Below are 23,219 nucleotides of genomic sequence, written 5' to 3' on the forward strand. Positions count from 1 at the left end.
CAGCTATTCACTAGTTTACCACCTTACCAAGATGACTGTAATAACTGGGTGTAATTGGGTGATTGCTGCCGCTTACTACAATTTTATACAACAAAAGCAACATTTTGGATCTTCAAAAGTGTGACAGGAGTGTCTACCTGTATACCCGTAACATCATAACTTACATACAGCCTATAAATAAGGATTCACAACTCGTTAGTTTCATATTAATTGTAAAACAGTAAGGTTTCCAGATCTTACTGGTATGACAGGAGCGTTTTCACAGTGGTAAAGGATTGCTGCTACTAATCTTTGTCCCTGTGCTGGTGAGCCGTCTCCAATCTAGGCCACTATTCAAGGTAAGGGAGAAGTAGTTATAGTTCTATCACAGAGGGGGAAAACAGCTCTTTGATCTTTGATCTTCTCACTTTTGTTTGAAAATCAAATTTATCAAACGGGGGAATAACAACAACAACAGCATGATAAATAGATAAATAAAAAAAAAAGAAAAGAAGCCAGAGCACAAAGGCACCACACTAAAAACTTGTGCATTTGATTATCTCCGATAATGAATATGTCACATTTGCAAAGAGGGTGCTCAGGTAAGAAAATCACTAACGCACCGACAAGCCTTTTCTCTCTCCTTCGTAATTACCTACCCCTGCAGCGGAGCAGATCCCTCTCTTTTCTCCCCTTTAGGCCACTAGAGACTGATATGAAAGGGAATTGGACACTTGGGGCCACAAATACTGTAATTAAAAATCTCTCCTTTTCTTGATACGTTGTTTGGAAACATTATTTCAATGCGCAACATGCATTTGTTAGGGATCTGACCTAAATACACCCTAGATTAAACACAGGAAAGCACCGGGTCTTTGTTTCAGGTTCCTACTCATTAGGTGTGAAAATGAGGTGATTCAGGCACGATTGGGGTATAAATATAGAAAGGTGATATCCATACAAAAGAGATGCAACCTTTAGGTAGAATTCAGCAATCAAGAGCACACCCGTGATTAACTCTAAGGCTCATTGGTCGGGGTAATGTACTGGTACGCAGTTACAATCAACAAAAGTGGCTATGCCTGCAGCAAACTGTCACAGACAAAATAGGAAGGTGCTAAGAATTATTGCCTTTAAAGGTTTGTTCACTGACATCAGGGAATTTAACACATCTAGTCACCTATTCGATAAGGAAAAGTCCACTATGCTCCAAAAGACAGCCTTTAGGTACAGTCAGACTGAGTCACCTTAAAGCTCCAAAATCTCATCATAACTCAAGAGTGATAATACCATTACTCATCTGGCCTTTTTTAACTGATCTCTGAAAAGTGGGGCTGCTATATTGTAGCTTGCCTGCTTAAGTAAGCACCACAACATTTTTATGGCAAAGAAACAGCCTCAACAAGCTGTGTCTGCTCTTTCTATTTAACGGAAGAGCGAGTGGAAGATACGGAAAAAGGCACAGTGATCTCTGGTATTAACAACATCTCTAACACTAGCCTCCTCCTGGGAACCCCCCTCCTCGTCCCCGCCACCGTTCCAGTGACATATTTACAGTACAAAGAATCAGCTCGAGTCCCCTCCACGCACATACAAACACACTTACAGAGGCGGAAAAAGAGTTGCTGATTTAATTAGCTCAATCATTAAATGAGGCTTAATTAGAGTCACTTTCCTTTGGAGAGAAGTGCGGGACTCAGAGCTGTTCCTTGTCATTACGGAGGCATAATGAGCCACACAACAACACACTACCCGTCGCCCTCACAGCGTCGACAACAATAGAAACTTTCGCAGCACATTAGCACAGTGAGGCATCGAGCCTTTGATATGTTTAATACAAGGGTTAATGATGTAATACCCAATGGAAGTGCCGATATGGTGAGGGGCTTTGACAAGAAGTGGCGTGAACAAAGTTTGTTATTTAACTTTGGATAAATGAAGCCATTTACTGCCGAAGCAATTGGCTACAGGGACCCCTCCCCAAAGTTCGATAAGGGTTTGAAATTACAGGAATGATTTGAGCCCTGTAGTCCATCCATAAACGCCTCTGATGTTTTATAACAAGTCCAGTCCAGATTAGTCTGGCCTGCCTCTACTACTGCCTTAATGTAATGTTCACCTGCTTGTTATAGTTTGGAGGCTGATAAGAAGTGATGCTTGTACATCTCCCCTGGGTGTGATTGCGAGGTAAATATTAGCAGGCCCACAGCGCCACCCCATACCAGTAAACCAAACCGCTGTCCTCTCATAAAGAAATCAACAGAGTCAATGACTTTTTAAATGTTATTATGCTGTCATGAGGCTTGAGATGGGTATGTGCGTGTACAAAATGAGTGTGAAAAATGATCTGGGGGGAACGCATTTGTTTGCATGCATGTGCACACGCTTGCATGCACATGCTCCTCCTGTTCATTATTGGCCAGCAGCAGAAGCCAGTCATTTCCCTGTCTTCATAAAGACTTGGCCCATTAAATTCTACCTCCAGTCAATAATTAGGACTCCACAAATAAACCAAAGGCAATTAAATCAATGCTTCCCCGGGCCGGTGCCTGGACCCCATGGCCCACATGGACACTCCATCTTCTCTGCTGGCCTTATTCATGGCGGGTTGCAGTGGAGCCATACAGTACACCCCCTGGCCTGCTCATGATTATTAGATAGCACCGTCCCTCGATCCTGGCTACGGAACGCTGCTTATGGTGGCTCTCCACTGAGAGGCGTAGGGTTTGATTTCATTAACTCACCAGTGGAGGTGAGAGACGAGGAAATGAATGCAATGTTTCATTTGGTTTTGAGTGGACATGCAGGGCAGCGGTGAAATGTATGCCACTTCTTTGGCATGTGGGGAGCAGTAACTCAAGACCTCCACGATCATGTATCTCCATTCCTGCAACACAGTTTGCCAATGTGTCTCTCTTTCTTGTTATGTTGACATGTGGCAGAGCATGACAGTGATGGCGAACAATGGCCCTCACACACAGACACACACATACATACCCACTTGTATGCGGTGTCGTGCACACATACACACACTCAGAGTGAGTGATGGGTTTGCTATTGACAGGGCCACTGAGATAATAAAGTGCTGTCCCACTGGCAGCTCCATTAGGCACTGACAGTGACAAGATGAGGCTGTCGTGAGAGTGCACAAGCACACCCAAGGATGTACACATCCACAGACATACACACAGACGGACACATCCTCATCCTCTTTCAGTGACAGCCAGCCTGTTAAGGACATGGATCTCGCTCTCATCTCTCCTTTCATCGGGTCTATTTCTGTCTCTTTTTAATCCGAAGAAGTGTGTGTGAGTGCAGCTTGGGGGTAAGATCATATCACTATTAGGGGAGTGTGTTATTAGTGTCACAGGCAGGGTGACAGGCCAGACCATTCCACTTCACAGATGTTCTGCTTGGTGAGCCCTTCATAAGCTATGACAGAGAGTAAAAAGGCAGAGGGGGTACAGTACAAGAGTTCTTGAAGTGTACTCCCTTCACTGAGGAAACGCTCTCTTCTCAGCACCAGTGGACATGTGTAGTACAGGCACGTTATCACAGGGGCTGTAGAAACCTCAAATTAGGAGATCTACTTTAGAGACAGGCGCTTAAAGTGTCTTCATGAACCCTTCCCTTGGTCTTTAAGCATGCGAGTTTAAGATGAAAAGACACACTGGCAGAGACAGTCTTACGTCCCCTTGATACGACAGTACACTTTTAAAAACCAGAAGAGAGGAAACCGCGAGATAGAGAGAAGAGGAAAACTGAGAAATAAATAAATAAACAGAAAACCGAACAAGACGGACTTGAAAGGGGATAGAAAAAGTCTGTTGCTGTGAGGGGGGATGACTGCGGAGGTCCCAGCGGTCCCTACAGGGACCTAGGGGCAAGTCTCAGCCTTGTCATACTCCACTCTTCTCCTCCTCCACTCCACACAGCAGCTCCAGTCTCCCCGTCCCACCCCCCCTCCCCTTCCACCACCCCTGTTCAGCCCACGGAAAACGTCGATAGCAGGCTGCCGGTGCCGAGGTCTCTAGTGGACACTAGCTCATTCTCCTGGCATCGACAGGCCCGCCAAATCAATATTTAGTTCCCCACTAACAAGCTGCCTCGGGGTCTGAGCCAGAGAGAGAGAGAGAGAGAGAGAGGGAGAGAGAGGGAGAGAGAGAGAGAGAGAGGGAGAGAGAGGGAGCTAGAGAGAGGAATGCAGGACAGTGGAAGATGGCAGAGAGAGACAGAGAACAGGGACTTAGAGCTGTCCAGCTAGAAGGGAAAAACATGGATTCAGTAGAGTGTGTGTGTGTGTGTGTGTGTGTGTGTGTGTGTGTGTGTGTGTGTGCGTGCGTTAGTGTGGGAGGGGGAGAGGAAGGTGGAAAGGTCAGAAGAAGATCTGGGGAACAAGAGAACAGTGTCTGGTGTGTGTCGTGGTGCGGAGGCGACGCATGAGTGCCCGCGGCAGCCGCTGACAAGAACACAGACAAGACACACATAGACACACGCACTCGACACTCTCAATCATACACATATCACAGCGAGCAGACGTTGACAGCACTCGAGTAAAGCTCCAGCAGAGCACTCACAGATGAGTGGCTGTGCACACAAAGACTCACACACACACAGCGAGGATGTAGTTGCCTTTTCTTTGTTTTATCTTTTGGCATCACTGTTTTTTTTTTCCAGAGCTTGGAGCAGGACACACTGGAATGGGAACTAAAATTCACTGTATTTAGATGAAGCTGGTGTCCAAATTTTTCTACAGTGATGACTGACAAAGCGATATGCAATGTTAAGGCTAAAATATTTTGTATAAGAAGTATCTTGACAAAAATGTCTAACCATTGTGGAAACCCCTAGATTTCAAGCTAGAAAAATCAAGGCTACATTCAATTAAACAAAAAAAAAAAGTCTAAAGGCGCTTACCATTTTAGATATTTTCGGTCAGATACACAGAGTGACACTATCATTCAGTCCTTGAATAGGAATGACTTAAAATGAACTATTTGTAACTAAATCATCAAACAATAGAATCAACATATTCTAAAATACAACGCTCTAAAATGTAAAAAAAAAAAAATCTTTGGTAATAATTAACATTATATTCTATAGCGTATTTCAGAAATAAATGTTATCATCTGAGATAATATCTTCACTTATTGAGAAAAGTATATGTATATGCGCTTTAAGAAAACTAGGTTTTTCTTCTAATTATTATTTGCTATGGAATAAACCATGAAATGTTGCATCTCTATAACAATTAGTGCTGTACCCAAAGGAGTTTTTCTTTTTTGTTGGTAGCTTCTATTGAACTGAATAATGTGCTAAATGTCTCTTTTCATATTTTATTATGTAATCAGCTTAAACAAATCTGAAAAACAAATGTGTGTGTTTTGCAAGTGATTGCTGGATAGACATGCAAAACAAGCATCAAATGTGAATTTAGAATTTGAATGTAAACGTAATGAATGAAGCTTCGAAGTATTCAGTACAGCCCTAATTATAAGGGTCAATATGAGCCTCAATCCTTTCCAATTTTCCTATGTACCTGGCACTGAGTGAGTGACTGAAAGTATGATAAAATAGTGATGGGAAATTAAACAAGCTGAGTATTTTTGCAAATATCTTGAGAAATAGTTAATTTGATGAAAAACCTGTTCTGTTTCATTTCTACTTATTTTTGTTTTCATAACCTTTAAAAAGAAAACCTTTTGCCAATTAACCAAGTAATTCTTTTTATCAACAGCAGTTCTACAAATCCACACCTCAATTGAGAGCTATATTTGTCTGGAAAATGATTTAACTACAAAGAGAGGCTACTAAGAGGTTGCACACAGCCTGTCATCCATGTGTATTTGCAGGAATGAATAATGTGCAATCATTAACGAAGATGAAGGGTTAGCCTGACCTTCTGCTGGAGGATGTGGTTGAGGTGGTCGAGCCAGTCCTGGTCTCTTGGACTCTCTGAATGGGCTTCTGTTCCCTGCAAACAATACAGCAAATACACATGTAAAAGACAGCATGGAGACACACTGACAAAGAAATCATGTAGCTGTTTAGAGCGAATACCTCCAATAACTCCAAGAATTCTTGGTGTTTTCTAGTAGATAAAATGAGCAAAATTTCAAATGAATCAGACTGGAGGTATACTTGATGTTTCTGGAGAAACCCTGCCACTGTATCGCAACATTAGCTTGTGTGAGTCTCCTGCTTCAGGGCAGAATTGTAGCATCACACCATCCAGGACCTTGAAGAAGCTCTCTGGAGACTCAGTGGCAAGTTATGTCAGTGTGCGTTTGTATGCTACTCATGTATAAAGACCTAACAGGAGTGGTAGCCTTGTTACTGCTAATGATGATGGGTGAAGAGCGACTGCGTGGCCATGTACACCTCAGCACTGGTTCCCTTCAAACCCCAGGTGTATCTGCTCCAAATGATGTGACGAGCCTTGTACTGCCTCATAGGGACAAGGGAAGGGCAGAAGGCGGGGGAAGTGTGTGTGTGTGTGTGTGTGTGTGTGTGTGTGTGTGTGTGTGTGTGTATGTGTGTGGCTGAATATAAAAATTCCCACACTGGCAGACTGCACTGGCAGACTGGTGGATCTGTGAAGTCTGGGCTTTCCAATGCAACAAGTCTGCATGGAGTAATGTGAATGTGAACTTAAAGAGAGTCCACGTCAGGTGATGACTTCACATCACGGCTATAGTCATAGTTCTATTAACGTGAGTCAGGCAGACAATTGCTGGCCTTCATCCGACTAAGAAAATTATTTGAAGACCTGCGCTTTAAATTAATGGCAATGTAAATGTTAAGCTATCCAAAGTCATGGGAATGGATGGGAAGTACACTACTCACAATAAGTTAGGGATATTGTGAGAGACTCAGTGGATTTCATACATACGGTGTTTGTTTAACTTCAGAGAGTTTTGGGATAGGGAGGCAATTGTATTGGGGTGGTAGACACACCTCATTTTGTGTTTTCCACGTAATGGTCTCACTGTGTACAGTGTGCCTTACATATTGGGGCCAATACCAAAAAACTAAAAGACAACCCTTTTCAATGTGGCATCAATTTCAACATTCTGTGGGTATAAAAGCTGGTATTGTCAGTAAGTCATTCCAAGTTCATCATTCAAACAGCCATGAACACACGACGTCACTTAACGGACGAGCAGCGCCACCTGGCCATAGCGCGCCTTCGGGTCGGTGGCAGGCAGTCAGATGTTGCTCGTGAACTTGGTGTGTCTCAAAGTGTCATCAGCAGACTTGCATCAAGACACAGAACTACTGGCAGAGTTCGTGACAGACCCAGGAGTGGAGCCCCAGGAGTGACAGACCGCAACGATGACCAGTACCTAAGGACCTATGCACTCAGACATCGTTATGCAACTGCCACACAGCTGCAGGCCCAGTGACGAGATGTGAGGGGTACTAGGGTTTCCAGACAAACCATTCGAAACCGACTCCACCGTTTTGGCTTGAATGCCAGACAACCGTTGCAGGTGACTCCACTGACACCAAGACACCGCCATGAACGTTTGCAGTGGGCACAAGACCATGTGACCTGGACAATGCAGCAGTGGTCTACCGTCCTGTTCACTGATGAGTGTCGGGTCACCTTGCACAGAAATGATGGTCGTCAGCGTTGCTGGAGAAGGCGAGGTGAGTGATACGCCGAGGTCAACATGGTCCCCAAGGTTCTCTTTGGTGGAGGAGGTGCAACAGTCTGGGCAGGCATCACCAGTCAGCGCAAAACAGATTTGGTTATTGTAGATGGCTCAGTCACTGCACGTTCTTACCTCAGAGACATCATAGAACCCATCATCATCCCCCAATTCCGCCAGCACACCCCCAACTTTCTGTTCATGGACGATAATGCTCCACCACATCGTGCCAGAATTGTCACAGCTCGACTTCAGGAAGTCGGAGTGCCTCATATGGTATGGCCAGCAATGTCCCCTGACCTGAACCCCATAGAGCACGTCTGGGACCACCTGAAGCAGAGACTGGATGATCGTACCCCACCCCCACCTGACCTGGCAGAACTGCATGTAGCACTTGTGGAGGAGTGGAACGCATTGCCTCAGAACAACATCATGAGGCTAGTGAGGAGCATGAGACGTCGCTGTCAAGCTGTCATTGTGGCAAATGGTGGAAACACCCGCTACTGACATTGTCAATTTTTGTTATTTGGGGCTATCCTTGTTATTGTCTAAATTTTTTGGGTAATAAATATTAAACTAATGAAAATGGTGTTTCTTCTCATTCATTTTTAGTAATATCAAAGGGAACTTTTACTTATTTCATTAAAATTCAGACCAAATAGGAAAAGAACTCATGCAAATATCAATATCCCTAACCTATTGTGAGTAGTGTATATCAATCATTACATTATCTAAGGCTTTTTTGGGGCTTAGTTGTGAATATCCAAATCGTCAAACTCCGCCACCGTCCTCGCTGCAAAAGTCTCAATACTCAACCAGACAAGCGAGTGGTGAGTGATTGCAAACATGGAGGTTCAGGCTCAAGCTCGTCGAAGCCTCGATGCTCACAGGAATAAATTTGTGCACATGGAGCAGAACTGCTCCCTCGCTGTTTTTTATGTTGAGATTACTTAAACACCACAGAAGACCTTAATTTGTTGCTGTCATTCATAACCTTTCGCTTCTTTTTTTTGCGCGCTTCTTCCTTAGAATACTGATTTGGATGTCAGTTACCATAGCAACGGTGGACGCTTCGAAGCATTTGGGTCAGCCCTACTATTATCTTCATTATTTTATCTAAAGCCAAGGACTGCATAAATATTACATATATTCCCCAATGTGAAGAAAATCCAGTGCCGTTAGAGAAAATAAAACATCTATTTTATATATGTTGTTAATACATTTGTGTGGTAGATACACATTGGTCTTGATTTAACCATACAGTCACAATAATAAAGGGTTTGTAACTTCTGTACTTAAATTAAACTGTGCATTATGGTAGTATTTGGGAAGGAAGACATAACTAGACAAAAGTCCAAACTAGGGCTGTACAATAAGGTAAAAATAAATAAATCACATTCCGATTATTACAGATATAATAATGCAGATCTGCATTTCACTACTTTATTAAAATTGCTGTTTTGTCATGTGTGATATGTGTGTTCAATTAATTTTGTAGCCCTACAATTCAGAAAGATACCAGTGAGTGGGCTGGAATGATTAAGATTTTGGCATTGGTCATATGCAGGGCAATGAGTGAGGTCACATTTCATTCCGTGGTGGCACAGCATCTAAACTACCTTGACCAGATGACTGTAAGAACTTCAGACTTTTCAAAGTATGTATCATAAAAGTCTGCCAGGGCCAATTCTTCAGGTCGACATTTGGATTAAGCATGTGTTTCTCCCTGCTTCTCAGTACCTTCTATTTGAGATCCTTGGTGTTTAGCAGATTTCTAGGCTAATTTCAGCCTTTTCCCTAATTGTGACTGGTGCTCAGAGTAACTCAGAAGTAGACACCGACCAGGGGGAGATGTATAGTTATATTAGTGAGAAAGAAAAAGGGGGGTCTTCCTGCGACTACCGCCTTCAAGCCTCCCATAGGTGTGAACACAGTGTGTGAAAGAGTGTGTGTGTGAGAGAGAGTGGGTGTGCTTGTCCACCCTTGGTAGATATATAACAAAGCACTGACCCTCCATTAAACATTAGGTGCAAAACAAACTGGCCTGGCAATTATAGCCTTATTACATCTGGCTCATTAACTCCTCAACAAGTTGCCCAGCGAGCCTGGAGCTGCTTGGCTCTCTCTGGTCCTCTGCTGCATGCTATAGAGAGGATAGAGACAAATAAAAATGCAGCGTGATACATGTGTGTAAGCATGTGCGGAGTAGTTATGTCTGAACCCACTTACACACAATCTTTGCATCTGTGCACAGAGTACAGTGCAACACATTGATTTTGTGGGTGTTTGTTTGTGGGTGTGTTCAAGGAAGCAGCTTTAAGTTTCTCTATGACTTATAAAATCTTTGGAAATTAATTCAAAAATAGTAAACAACAGGTGAAAATAATTCCCCACGCCCATGAAAAAAGTGAAAACAAGGACGCTCTCATTTTCATTGCTATACTGTCTATAACTTCAGAAACAGCTGCACAAATAACTATGTCACAACTGCATTTCCTTTCCATTCCCGGGACACATTAAACAAACCAAGACTAATGCTCTGGAGGGAAGAACATATCTAGCCTTTGGAAAAAAATGGTGGTCATTACATCTGTTCCCAAAGTTCCCCTGAAATATATCCGCAACAAGGAATAATTCATTAAAAAAATTTGATACGCTTGAAATTCAAAGATGCATTGATTTCAAAGGGGGTGCCCTACAATGTGAAAAAACTTCTGCAAATGTTGTTGACAAGAGAAATCTGCCAAACTAAAGAAAAGTAGCTATGTTGGCAATGGAGTATTCTCATTTGAAAGTAAAACTGAAAAGTAAAAGCAATCCCATTGAGCCCCGAGCTCTCATTCAGCACACTAGTATCGCACAACCAAGTGAATAAATGAATACACTTGCTATGTGTTGGACTTGTTGAAGACTGCTGGGACATCCTGATAACCTCATGTCACGTCTTCAAGTCCAAAGAAAAACATACGATCTACAAAGGTCTCGCAAAAGCTTTGTACACTCTTTGAGTGTGCGGGGTGGGGTGGGGTGAGGGGAATTGAAGGGTTGGGGGTTTCACAATCCTGAAACAAGTATCACGAAAATTCAGCTCTGTAACAAAAAATATATAATTTTGAACACTGTGGCAACCATGTGTCACAAACCAGCTGCAGTTCAATTGTTTGATATTTGCACACCCTAGATCCATTATTTTCAGACAGTTCACCCCAAAATCATAAATACTTGTTTGCATCTTACCTGTAGTGCCATCTATCCATCTTGATTTTTTTGGTAGGAGCTACTGAGACATTGGCTGTAGAGATGTCTGCATTCTCTCAATTCTCCCTGATGGAACTAGATGGCACTCAGCTTGTGAGGTTCAAAGTGCCATGCATTTGAAAAACTCAACAGCAATGTCTCTTTCCAGAAATCATAATCAGCTACTCAAGATAATCCACAGAACTACTCTGTGTGGAAACTTTTATTCCTGCCAAGCCACACTGCATCATGGACAAGAGGCTAGCTAACTGAGCTAGCTAACAATACAGCTCAATGGAGGAGGACGTCATTCAATTTTATATCCTGCCTTTGCATGAGAATGAACCTTTCGTCAAAGAGGCACAATGTCTTATGCACTTTGACAGAGATGGTCGGTATACTTGGTAGAAAGAAAATAGTTTATGTAAAGGGTTAGGGCTAGGGTTAGGGTAGTGTTTTTAACTATGTTAAAAAGCTCAGAACAAGGTTTGTGATTTAGCCAGAGAAAGAGACATTGCTGTTCAGTTTTTAAAATTTATTTCATTGTTGCTATTAGCACCACAAGCCAAATTCCATCCAATTCCACTACATTCAGCGAAGAGAGACAACTCTACAACTGATGTCTTCAAAACTCGGCAACTCACACTAAAACATTCTAGAATGATAAAGAGCGTGATAGCTAAGAGGAAAAATCAGTGGTTTTGATTTCGGGGTGAACTTTCCCGTGATATTGCCCTCATTTCTACAAAACCCCCAGCTCAACACACAGGCTGATATTGTAGTGAAACAATCAATTTCTTTTGGGTTCCATTTCCAACATTCAAATTACACTCAGTAACACATAATCACATTTGAAACTGTTAACTTCACTCTGTGACACAACATTTATAATTCTCTGGTGGGTACGTGCATTTTCAACAGCGCTGTGATCTGTGAATGTTCAATTAACAAAACAGGAAAAACACACCCACCACATTAGGGAACCAGGCAGCCTGTCATTAACCACCATTAATACGACAGAGAGAACAAGTGATGAGGAGAAGAGAGTGATTTTACCCACAGAGGTTTCAGCATTGATGAGGGGGACTTTTTGTCAAGTGAGAAAGCGTTCCCTGTCATCTCCTGGGTGGAGCTGGGCTGCAAAGGTCTAAAATTGGTTTCAAGTGTGAGTAAGTGCCTGGTGCACCCTCTCTCATCTTGTGATAGATGGGAGGAAGTCCCCGGGGATGGGAGGTTGATTGTAACATGGGGTTGCTAATTGATGACATGGCTGGGTATGATCTATGGAAGTGAAAGGACCCACCAAGTTGGAAAAGAGTGTGAAACTCAAGACTCAAGTCAATAGCAAGGATTTTCAGTTCAATGACCGCTTTCAGTAGAAAGAAAAGAGTTGTACTTACTCAACTTGTGCCATATTATATCTTATATCAAGTCGACAGGTGCGGCAGGTGTTGGCAGGTTTTTGATCTTGTCGAGAGTGAGAACGCCGGCTTTAAACATGAAGCCACATCCTTCTCTATTGCACTGCAACTTTCTAACTTATTAGTGACATGCCTCAGTGTGTGGTTCACCTTTACTTGGTCTTCAACCTTGCTTACTTGCCAAAATCCATCAACCCATCAATAAAGAGGGTCAGACAGAAGCAGAGATTTCCAGCGAGGCTAAATGATGTTAGATATAGGTGAAATGAACTAAGAACAGAAGGATTCTGTTTTTCCCTATTTCCTCTTCTCTACACCAACGCCAATCTACAGTATCTGTTCCCAGAGGACAGGCCAAAGTTACCGTAGATCCTTTTTTTCCCAATTGAGACCAAATAAGTGTTATTTGGTCTCAATTGACAAAAACGCCCAGAGCTACAAGCTGATATTGATTAAATAATGTCTTTCCCAGTCCTCTGGTGCAATCACTACGCAAAACCCCCTAAAAACTTTAAGGATGTTTCGAAATCTAGCAGTACACAAAATCTATTATAGGTACGTTGAGTGTTCTGGGCATAATCTTTAGTCAATATTGATCCTCAAGTTAGCGTTTTATATGAAATGTTGACCCACTGTCCCTTGGCCTTACCTGGTCAGTGTCCATTATGTCCGCGAGATCATTCTCTGACATATTGAGGATGGAGGCAGCGATGGACTTGGCTTTGATCATAGACTTGGCTGAGAGGCCGCCCTTTCCTGCCACAGTGTTGGCCTGCCTCAACCTCCTCCTCTTCATCAGCTGCTGTTTGACCTCTTGAACGTCTAAAAGTATTTCACTGGCCAGGGCCTGAAGGGGGAGGAGAAGAAGAAATAAAAAAAGAAGAGGATGATGAAATGGATATAGAATAACAAGAGGGATAGCTCTGCCTGGCAGATGAATAAATGAAATTGATCAAGCATGCGCCAGAGAGGCCTAGTACATTATGGAGGAATATTGAGTTTGACACACTCAGATTCTCTTCGGTTTCGCCTCAAGCTTCCTTGCAGGAATGCGGACCTGAGGGTTTGTTGCCCTGTCGATTGAAAGCTGAGGGAACACAGCTTTGATACCAAACGCACCCCAAGTTTTGCTAAAATCTCCACAGACAGAGAATCATGCATCAGAGAGAGAAAGACAGAGAGCTACTGAAAATATAGCGATTCATTTATTTATTTGCTTTCTGAATGTCTCACAGTACAACAGGGCAGCATAACATTGTTAATAATTAAGCTATGAGGGGCTGTTTTAAATGGTACCCGAGTGAATGGCAAGCGAGACGAGGAAGGCCTGGGATGGCACAGTTGTCGGGCACTAAATGGGAGTTTGCTCTAAATACAGAGAGACAATTAAATGTTAAAACTGCCACTGTACACGAGAAAGTCAATAAAGTAAACTCCCCTTTGCTTCATTTTGAGCTTATTGATCGAGGCAATAATCTTCTGTATCATTCCCTTGTAAGCCTGCTGAAAAGCTGACCTTGGAATAGATGGTCAGATGAGGGAAAGCTAGAGACAGGAGAACTCACAGTACACAACAACAAAAACAAAAAAACTGAAAACAAAGTACAACTTACTCTTGGACAGCACACAATATAACCAAGCAGGCAAGAAGCACAGTGTGTATACACAGACACAAACATAAGTACAAACATAGGAAAACACTCAAGTGCATTACAGTAACAAGGGTAATCACACATGAACAGTGTCGAACAGCGGCAAGCATATCCACTCCTCTCTCTTAATTTCACACAGGTGGGTCGGATGCAGTTTATACAGCCAGTGTTGGTTCTCACAGGAGCGTGCTGAGTGAGTGGTTGGAAGCTTGAAGCTGGAGTAAGGTGTGTTTCTATTTGTCTATTAACAACATTAAATAACAAAATATACATACATAAAACAAAAGCAGAGCTCAGACATTCAGAAAGTCATGTAAGAAAGCCAACAGGATCACATTACACAAAGATTAAAATAAGAATGAAATAAAGTAAAAGGCAAAGCAGTTGTTCACATAAATCAACTCATTCAGCGAACACTCTGAGTTCTAAGCTATAAACTGTTTTGAGCTGTCCAAAATACCAATAATAACTTACAAGTTCATACTGGATGACTGGATCTCGCAAGGGACCATCACATGGGTGACCCAAGTTTGTGTCCCGCACACCGTCAAAGTGCTACACAACATTCTGTTTGAAGCAGGATATAAGGCATCACCAACAAATTAAATGCCAAATTCTAAGGGGGTCCCATTCTGTGCACTAATTTACAAGCATGAACCTGATTTGCACAGATTTGAATAAAAAAAACAAACAAACAAATAAAATCCATGAGTTTCCTGGAAAAACGATTGTGGTGTGATTGTGATACTTCAGGTGCTTGCAGGCAGCTAAGTAGGCTAAGTAATAGTGATAATGTTATAAGTATTCACTGGATAAAGTCGCTAAGTTGGGTTTTCATGAATATATGATGAACTGTACCAATCACCCAAAGAATGAGGATTAGCTTCCTGTTACCAAGGAAACGAAGGTTCTGGTTAAATAATCAGCAGCACCTGAAGTCTTGCCTATAATTTGCGCAAGATATAGGGGACAAGTTATAAAATGGTACCAGGGCAGTAGCAGTAGTAGCATCTAAGCATTCAGGTCAGCCATAAAGCTTTTTCACAATAAAACATGAATAGTGTGAAATTTATGTCATCCACGGCAGCCAGTCAAAATGCTTTTGACTTGCTTCTTCTAGACAGAAGGATGACCAGTTTAGTTCCTTTACATTAAAAATTTAAAATCCAAGTTCATGGGGTGACTTCGTATGTACTATGTAGGTGTAAAATAAACAGAATTAAAAAGAACAAGACTAAATCATAACCATCATCAAGGTCCTGATAACGGAAGACGGCTTTAGCTCTTTTTGGCGATCTGAGAGCTGTGTTTACCCTAAAGGAATACGCAGCTCATTAACAAACAGGCCATTCTTTCATTTACAGCCTAATAGATATTCACTGTCACTAGTCAAGGGTTACATTCAATTGACCTAAACCCTGCATGTGGAATAATCCAGGAAGAAATTAAGGGGTGAATTTATCACTCATTCTCAGCCCTGGGAGAGACAAAGGGTGGGAGGGGGATATGCAAGCATTCGCACACACACACACACACATGCACGCGCACAAAGACACACACACACACGCACACAGACACACACACAGGCATTTTGTGTGTGTGCGTGCGTGCGTCCGTGTGAGTGAGTGCGTGTGTGCGTGCGTACACGTGCAAGTGTCTGTGTGAGTTTGTTAGGAGCTCTTAGCCTTGCTAGTACCACAATCACTATTGCCAGAGGGGCAATTTAGGCAGGGCGAGGATTAGGGCATGGAGATGGGGATCAAATGAGCAGCAAAAAGATATCCTCTTTAATAACTAGCTACCTCTGAACCTCTTCACACAGGACACAAAGGGCCATTCAAAAACATAAGGAGTAGAGCAGGCGGAAAAAAAATGCTTTAATTTTCTTAGATTATGCAGGCACTGATGTAAAACAACTGCTGTTTGCTGTTGTTAAAAACCCTACAAACTTGAAGATGTTATTATGTAACAACCTTTCACATAATATGGTGAATGAAAGGTGTATACTGTAACGTAATCACAGGTAAATGTGTTGTTACATCATTGTTGTCAGGTACTTCATATCCAGAGGCTATATCAAGTAATTACAAAAATACTCTCACAATCCAAACTCGACACAATCTTGTACTTTTCAGTAGGGATGACAAGCCAAAATATTCTTTACAAGAGAACTACCTTCTGTGTGTGTGTGTGTGTGTCTGTGCCTGCATGTGTGTTGTGAAGTAGTCACTACATGCAGGGCCACTGTTTAGCAGTTCAACAGCAGTGCTTACAGCCTGGGGCGTGTGCAGGGGCCAAAAGGGTTTGCTGGCACACAATAAAGTAAAATCTCCACACACAAATACACACACACAGCACATACAGGCACAAAGAACAAAAAACAAGCTCATAAAGTCACACACAGACACATCTATACACACACCGAGACACACACACACACACACACACACACACACACACACACACACACACACACACACACACACACACACACAGACACATGTGCAGCCCTCCGGTCCTGATCAATACATGACAAGAGTAAATCTCCTCCGGACGTCAGGCAGTCCAATCAAAGAGCTTGGTGTTCTTATAGGGAATCACAGGAGCCAGGGGGAGACAAACAATGATGTGAATCCTCAACAACAACACAATGGCCCCACCAGCCTAGGGTTATGGGAATGGAGGAGAGGAGTTATACGAGCGTGAACTGTATTTTTATGCGTGTCTGTACACGTGTGCTTTCACATGTAATGCAACTTCTATTTAAAGGTTACATGTAGATTGCATGCATGTGGGTCATCTTTGCTATATAATTGTGAGGGTATGAAAAAAGGAAGACTTAAGTTTTAGTTGTATGAAAGAAATTAGAGGCTGGAAAAGGATGTAGAGGATAAAGCATATCCACCTCCGCCTCTGCCTAGCTGCGACTGAGCAATATAAGGACCAGACTGCTGGTATTTCTGGCATGTGAGGACAAAAACAATGGCACATCGCCACTTAACTGTGTCCATAATCTGCCACTTGATTTATGTGTGTGCAAATACGCAGCCACCACTATCTATCTCTGCCAAGGCCTTCCCTCCTTTGATAGACAGGTGTCAGCAGAACTGAGTTGATGGAGGGTCTTTATCAGTCTCTGCCAGACACACATAGACTGACATAGACACACAAACACACCTCAAGGTGATGGATTAGGCTAAACATAGACAATAGTGCCCATTCCCATTGGGCACACAGTATTCTCACAGTGCTGGTCTCTGTCTGTCTATACATCGGAAGAAAGTGTAAATGCAAAATGGTGCACACACACGTTGCAATTCCATCCATCTTCTGATTCTTGTGGGGACACGGTTGTAGTGTGTGCAGGCTAAGCAAGGTAGTGCTCACATTCTTCCCCCTAGTCACAACCCTCAAGGTGTTCCTGTGGGATCCCGTGGCTTGCCCTCACCAGGTGGGATGTGTAATCCCTCTAGTGCGCTCTGAGTCTGGGTTTCCTCCCAGCTGGACTTTCCCAGAATACACCCACAGGCAGGCATCAAGGTGATGTCCTGATGACATGCCTGAACCATTTCTACTTTCGATTCCTGGTTCCTGAGCTTGTTCTGGAACTCTTCTGGTAATCAAATGAGCAGCTCTTATTCTTTTGATCACTTTCTAGACCTCATGGGGCTGAAATGTCCACTGGCAGGTAAATCAAGAGCTATTTTCCTTGAGGTTAAGTCCCTCTACACCACAGGTCTGGTACAATACTTGCATCACTTGCAAAACCACACCGGTCATCAAAAAGAAGTATGCCAGAACTTTTGCAAGGCCATTCAATGGTCTCCTTTCTGGCAAGTTTATTCTTCCACAGATGCTACAATCCCTCCAGTGTCTTGATACTCATCTGTAATCAATGAGTTCTTCGTTTGATGCCTTGACAGCCATTGATGATCTTCTGGCCATTACTATGAGCATCTGTCTCCACAACACAGGTTTTGAACACAGTCCATTGGTTTCATGTCTCCAACCTCAATCAGGATGCAGAAAGAAATCCAGACTTCCTCGGTCCACCTGCAATTAGTTCCCAGTTCTGTCTAGCAGCTTCCTCCACCATCCCAACTAACAACCAGGTGATGCTCAGTTGTCAGCCCTGCTCTACTGTTCACTTTACTTTGGCTCTTACATGGTGTTCATTACGAACCAGCACACAAGTCCATCAAAACACCATTGACATTAGATGGGCTGATCCTCCCATTTACATTAGGTTGGCTGATCCTCCCAATCTATGTTTTACACAAAGTTAGTGCTGAAGCACCCCGACCACAGACCCCAAGAAGGCAAGATACTTTGACAGTCATAGAACCTTTCCTCTGTGACATACAGACCAATTATAGCCCACATTCTGAGAAAAATTGAGCTTGTGAGTACCATCTGGGCAACTCTAGAAAAGGACAGTACAAACCCAAGAGCAGGTGCTGTGTATAGAAGTGAGCCCTGACATACAGTATCCAGTTGATACCATTAGGGAGGTGATGAGAGGCTAACATTTTTGCTCAATTAACAATATATTAGAACCCTACACTTAACCTTACAGTTGGCACACCCACTCTATATCATTACAATTCATAGGTAAAGAACTTGCAGATACTCCATACCATTCTGGTTTAAGATAAATAAATAATTTGAAAAGTCAAACTCTGGACCGATGACCATTGATCCCTTGCCCCTTTGGTACAGTACCTTGATAAAAGAATGAAGCTGCTCTAGCTGAGAGTAGGCCTGGCCTAGCTGTCTCTGAAGCCTGTCCAAAGCATGGGAGCTCTGCTTGGTCAGTCCCTCCATTTGCTCAGTGGCTGTCTGCTCCAGTGCAGCCAAAGCCTGCTCACCAGCTCCCACACGAGCCTGCAAGGCATGCACATGCTGCTCCTGTAAAGACAAATAGCAGATAGAACTGGTCAGCTGAAGGCATATAATCTTATTCTGTTTCAGAAAGTAGCAAGGCTGCATAGGCCCGTGAGACATGTGTGGCAAGTAATTGTACAATTTGAATGTTTCTGCCTTTTCAGACTTGTAATACTGTCTGAAGATTTCCGACAGAATGTCTTCATTTTTCCAAGGATAATTTTAAAGATGCTATCATCATAACAAAATGTATTCTTAAGAAACACGTGCCTATCAGTTGTACTTACACCCACCTCAAACTTTCAGCTAATGTGACTTCTTTACAGCTTGGAATGAGTTTTGTTGATTTATTTTTACCTTTGACATTTGATTCCTTGTCTGTTGATCAGCCTCAAAAATGCTTTTATAAAACATTTCTAAAACATAAAAAAATCTCACAAATAATACTATTCTAGTGAGACCTAGCAGTGTGACTGTTACCTACCTTTTTTTCAAGGTCCTCCTTCAGTTTTGAACAGGAGGCCTCATATTGGCTTTTCTCTGTGGTTGCAACATTTAGTCTCCTCTTTAGCGAGTCAATGAGAGCCTTCCTATTGGTGGCCTCCTCTGATAAAGTCTTCACCTGAAGGAACATGAAAAATGAAACTAAACAATGAAGTGCCGATATAAACTTTCTATTGATCTGGAGGTATTCAAGTCATATATCCATCTAAAATGTCCTTCAAATAAATGAGATCAAAATCTATTTTATAAGTTTACTGTCTCTAAAATAAATAATATTTCATGCAGGAGACACAACTATCTGGAATATGAGAAATTCTGAGCACTGCAGTTCCTAGGTTTCTCTTTCTTTGTCACCAGGACCATCAAACTAACTGGATGACCCTGATGATGGCGTCATCTATGATGTGCTGTGTGTACCTTCTTCTCTAGCTCCTCCACTTGTCCTCGATAACTTTTCTCCATCTCCTGCAGGAATTTTAGTCTCGTCTTCAAGTCCTCCACCAGCTGCCTTTTCATGGTCACATCTCGCTCTGTGTGACTCGTCCTGTAAACATAAATAAAAGTGAACACATGAAACAATACAAATATGGTATAAAGCATGAATGAGTATGCATTCTACAAAGATATTCACACTGATGTACAGGCACACTTGCATACAGCATTTGCATAGCAGAACAAACACATACACACACAAGCTGGCAGACACAGTGTCCCCATGCAGTGCATCAGGCATGACAGCTCATTATGACAACTAAATACACTGGCATGTTGTTTGGGTAAGTGGAGGGGGGTGAAATAAGGATGCATATATAATTCTTACTGGCATATATTAGAACAAGTGCTCTAGCGGGGAATACCACACTAAGTGTGACTGGGGACTCCTTTTTGACAAACGGCATTTCGAATCAGCAGTGACACTACTTGAAAGACTGTAATCAATATTTAAATGTTTATTATTTTCAGCTCGGTATTACAGCAGTCGCATATAAAAACACATCAGCGGGGGGAATACTTTCCAAAAAATCTTGTTTGTTTGTGTGCCGTACTGTTCTCATAATACTTCCCTGAAGAGAGGCAAGGTCGCTGTATTGTAAAGCTATTCATGTCTTAACCGTTGCAAACATGCACCACATGTCACTTCCTATTCCGATAACCTGCTGTATTGACATGTTTAATATTCCGGCATTCTGCGCAAACATATTAAAGTGAGGCCTTGTGTTAAATGGGCTTAGTACGTTAGTATGTTTTATTCTGTTTTCATAAAAGGCAAATATGAGGCATTTTTCATGGTTGTCTATGCCTTGGAGAATTAGAACAAATAGAATAAAGATCATAAGGATGCAGTTAATTAAAATGTTTTTTGCAGTGTTTTTCTGTTTTTTTAATTTCAAAGATGTAGTGGATCTCTTAGCTCCCACACGCATCGTGGCTTGTGTGTTTTAAATAAACAGATGATGCAACGCTAGAGCAAATGCTTTCGTGTAAGTAAATGTCCCTGTCTCCCTAGGTGGATGAACGCCTGAGGGCAGACTGGCTAAATAAATGTGAGCTTGTCCTATTGGAGTGACATTAAATTAAATGAGAGAGGAGTGTAGCCGGGGGTCTTTAGGGGGAAGTCGCGCTGGCTGGTTACCCCATGGATTTGGCCATTAATGAGAAAACCCATATTGAACCTTTCAGATGACTGTCTGGTGTTGACTTAGAGACGGAGAGCAGCAATAAGAGCCCCGGCAGCTCCCTCTGCCCCAATGCTAATGGCAATTAGACCGACAACATTTATTTTAGATGTTCTCGTCTTCTGCACCCCAAAAAGAATAGAGGATAAAAAAGAATGAAGGATATATGGTGCGTCTGCCGGAGCGTATGATCTCTATTTATGAGTGTTAGTGGAGAGAGAGAAAGAGAGCCTCAAACTGTATCCCAATCACTCACACGTTTGTTCCCTTTGTTCTGCGCTTGTTGGCAATATTGTTCATCAAACATGCGTGCATTGTAATGATAACAGTCAGTGGTCTGAAGTGTGTGCCTAAGAGAGAGCAAGAGCGCACATTTCTGTGTATGTTGTTAAGAATGAAGTGCGGGTGGACGTTTCATGTGGCTGATAGACAACAGGGCTAAAGATGAAAGAAGCAGCTTCATAAATAAGGCAGGGCCATAGTGCCGGATATTGACTGAGGACATGCCGGTATACTTTGAAATTCATTTCTTTTTTTACCCCCTTCTCTTCTTTAAGGCGAAGCAGCCTTGCTCCCTGTGTGTGTGCTGAGATGTATATTTCAGAGACGTCTAGACATGTCTTTCATTCTGAGAAGGGGTCCCTCCATGGAGGCAAATGGAGAGCTAGGCTAGAGGAGATGGCGAAGTAACGCGTGTGTGCGTGAGTGAGTGTGTGACAAGGGGCTGGGGCTGTTGTGGAAACTCAGCTGAGGCATGTTCACTCTGTCTGGCTGTGATCCGCTGTGCTTTGGTCACACGCAAACACGTACCCGCTGTGATTGTACACATGCCCTGGATGCATTATTGAGGGTGGCAGGCAGAGGACACAGCATACGAGACAAAGAGAGCGAGAGGGAGGAAAGCCAAGTTGTTCTTTGTACCCTTCTCTCAGTTCAAAGATGAGATCCTAATGCAGAATGATGATATATGCCTATTACAACACTGTTCAAATATCGACAGTTTCCCTCAGTGAATTGTTTATAGCTGTACATTCTGACTATGTAATGTAGCGGGTGCCACAGTAGGTGAACCATATAACTCATTAGGGCTTGTGGCCCACAGGCCAGAGTGATGCTGTGTGGGTTTTAGTGTCATGGGCCAAAATGGTCTCTCCTGCGGCACACAAACAATCAATACCCTGCTTTGATCAGCACTCCAGATCAGCTACCCACATAAGCAGCACCACACTACATGACACTACATGACACACAAGACACCCACATGCACACATGCGCATACACACTAATTCCTTCAGTCATCTATATTCACTTGCTTATGAGAACATGCATAATGACTCATGCAGTGGAGAAAGCATGCTTAAGTGGAGTGCAGCAGACTGAGTGCTGCCACACGGTGGATTCAAACACTACAGATGAGAGCTGCAGAGAATGTGCAAACGTGCAGACAGAGACACAGGGAGACGCAGAAATGAAGACAGTGAGAGGGATGCAGAGAGATAAAAAGGAATAGTAAGAGCTGTACTGCGGAGGAACTGAAAGGAAGAAGCACAAAGAAGAACAACTAATGAAGAAAAAGGTGTGAAACTAACTTGTCCTGCAGCTGGCGGAGCTTGTCCTCCTTCTCCTGGAGTTGGCCTCGCAGGGCTTTGTTAGCTGCCACCTGCCTTGTGACCTCCGCACTTGCACTCTGGGGGGAGGGCACACGGTGTGTGTGTTTGTTAATGTGTTTGAGTGTGTGCGATAGGGGGTGGGGAAGGTTTTCACGACACGGCTGATGACAGGTCAGGCACAGCATGCCTCCTCATTATAGTTACAGCGGGAGGGTGGAAGGTGCTAAAAGAGGTTAAGAGGAAGGCAGTATTTTTCAAAGTGGATGAGATAAGAAGAGTAATTAGGAAAAATTACAATTTAGAGACCAACACTAGTGAATATATTCTAACAGGGATTTTTCTTATTAAAAAGAGGATTTAAAAAAATCAAGCCGTGAACATTTTGTTAATATTATAACATTACTGCCTTCATATCCTGTTTTTATCTCTTATATCTCGGCATTATGACACATTAAGACACGTGGCTCATGATGACAGGTTGCCTTCTGATCACAAGACTGATGGATATTTGAATGTGCATGTTCACTTTGGTTTAAAGGGCCCCATGTCTCTTGTGGGAGCCGTACCAGTACAAGCTTTTGACAATGCGCCAACTCAGTGC

At 42.7% G+C, this 23,219-nt stretch overlaps 1 protein-coding gene across 1 annotated transcript in view; it reads right to left on the reverse strand.

The window, feature by feature from the left end:
- The window catches only part of cntln (centlein, centrosomal protein), a 91,105-nt gene that overhangs the window by 5,863 nt on the left and 62,023 nt on the right, over positions 1–23,219 (reverse strand). Inside the window, exons 21-26 of the mRNA XM_030435660.1 lie at positions 22,598–22,695; positions 19,750–19,876; positions 19,313–19,450; positions 18,667–18,852; positions 12,942–13,139; positions 5,879–5,953 (exon numbers count right to left, since the gene is read on the reverse strand). Of these exons, the coding sequence (XP_030291520.1) occupies positions 5,879–5,953; positions 12,942–13,139; positions 18,667–18,852; positions 19,313–19,450; positions 19,750–19,876; positions 22,598–22,695 (822 nt within the window). The remainder of the gene's footprint in view (positions 1–5,878; positions 5,954–12,941; positions 13,140–18,666; positions 18,853–19,312; positions 19,451–19,749; positions 19,877–22,597; positions 22,696–23,219) is intronic.

This window comes from Sparus aurata, chromosome 1, assembly GCF_900880675.1.
Source record: "Sparus aurata chromosome 1, fSpaAur1.1, whole genome shotgun sequence".
Lineage (NCBI taxonomy): Eukaryota > Metazoa > Chordata > Actinopteri > Spariformes > Sparidae > Sparus > Sparus aurata.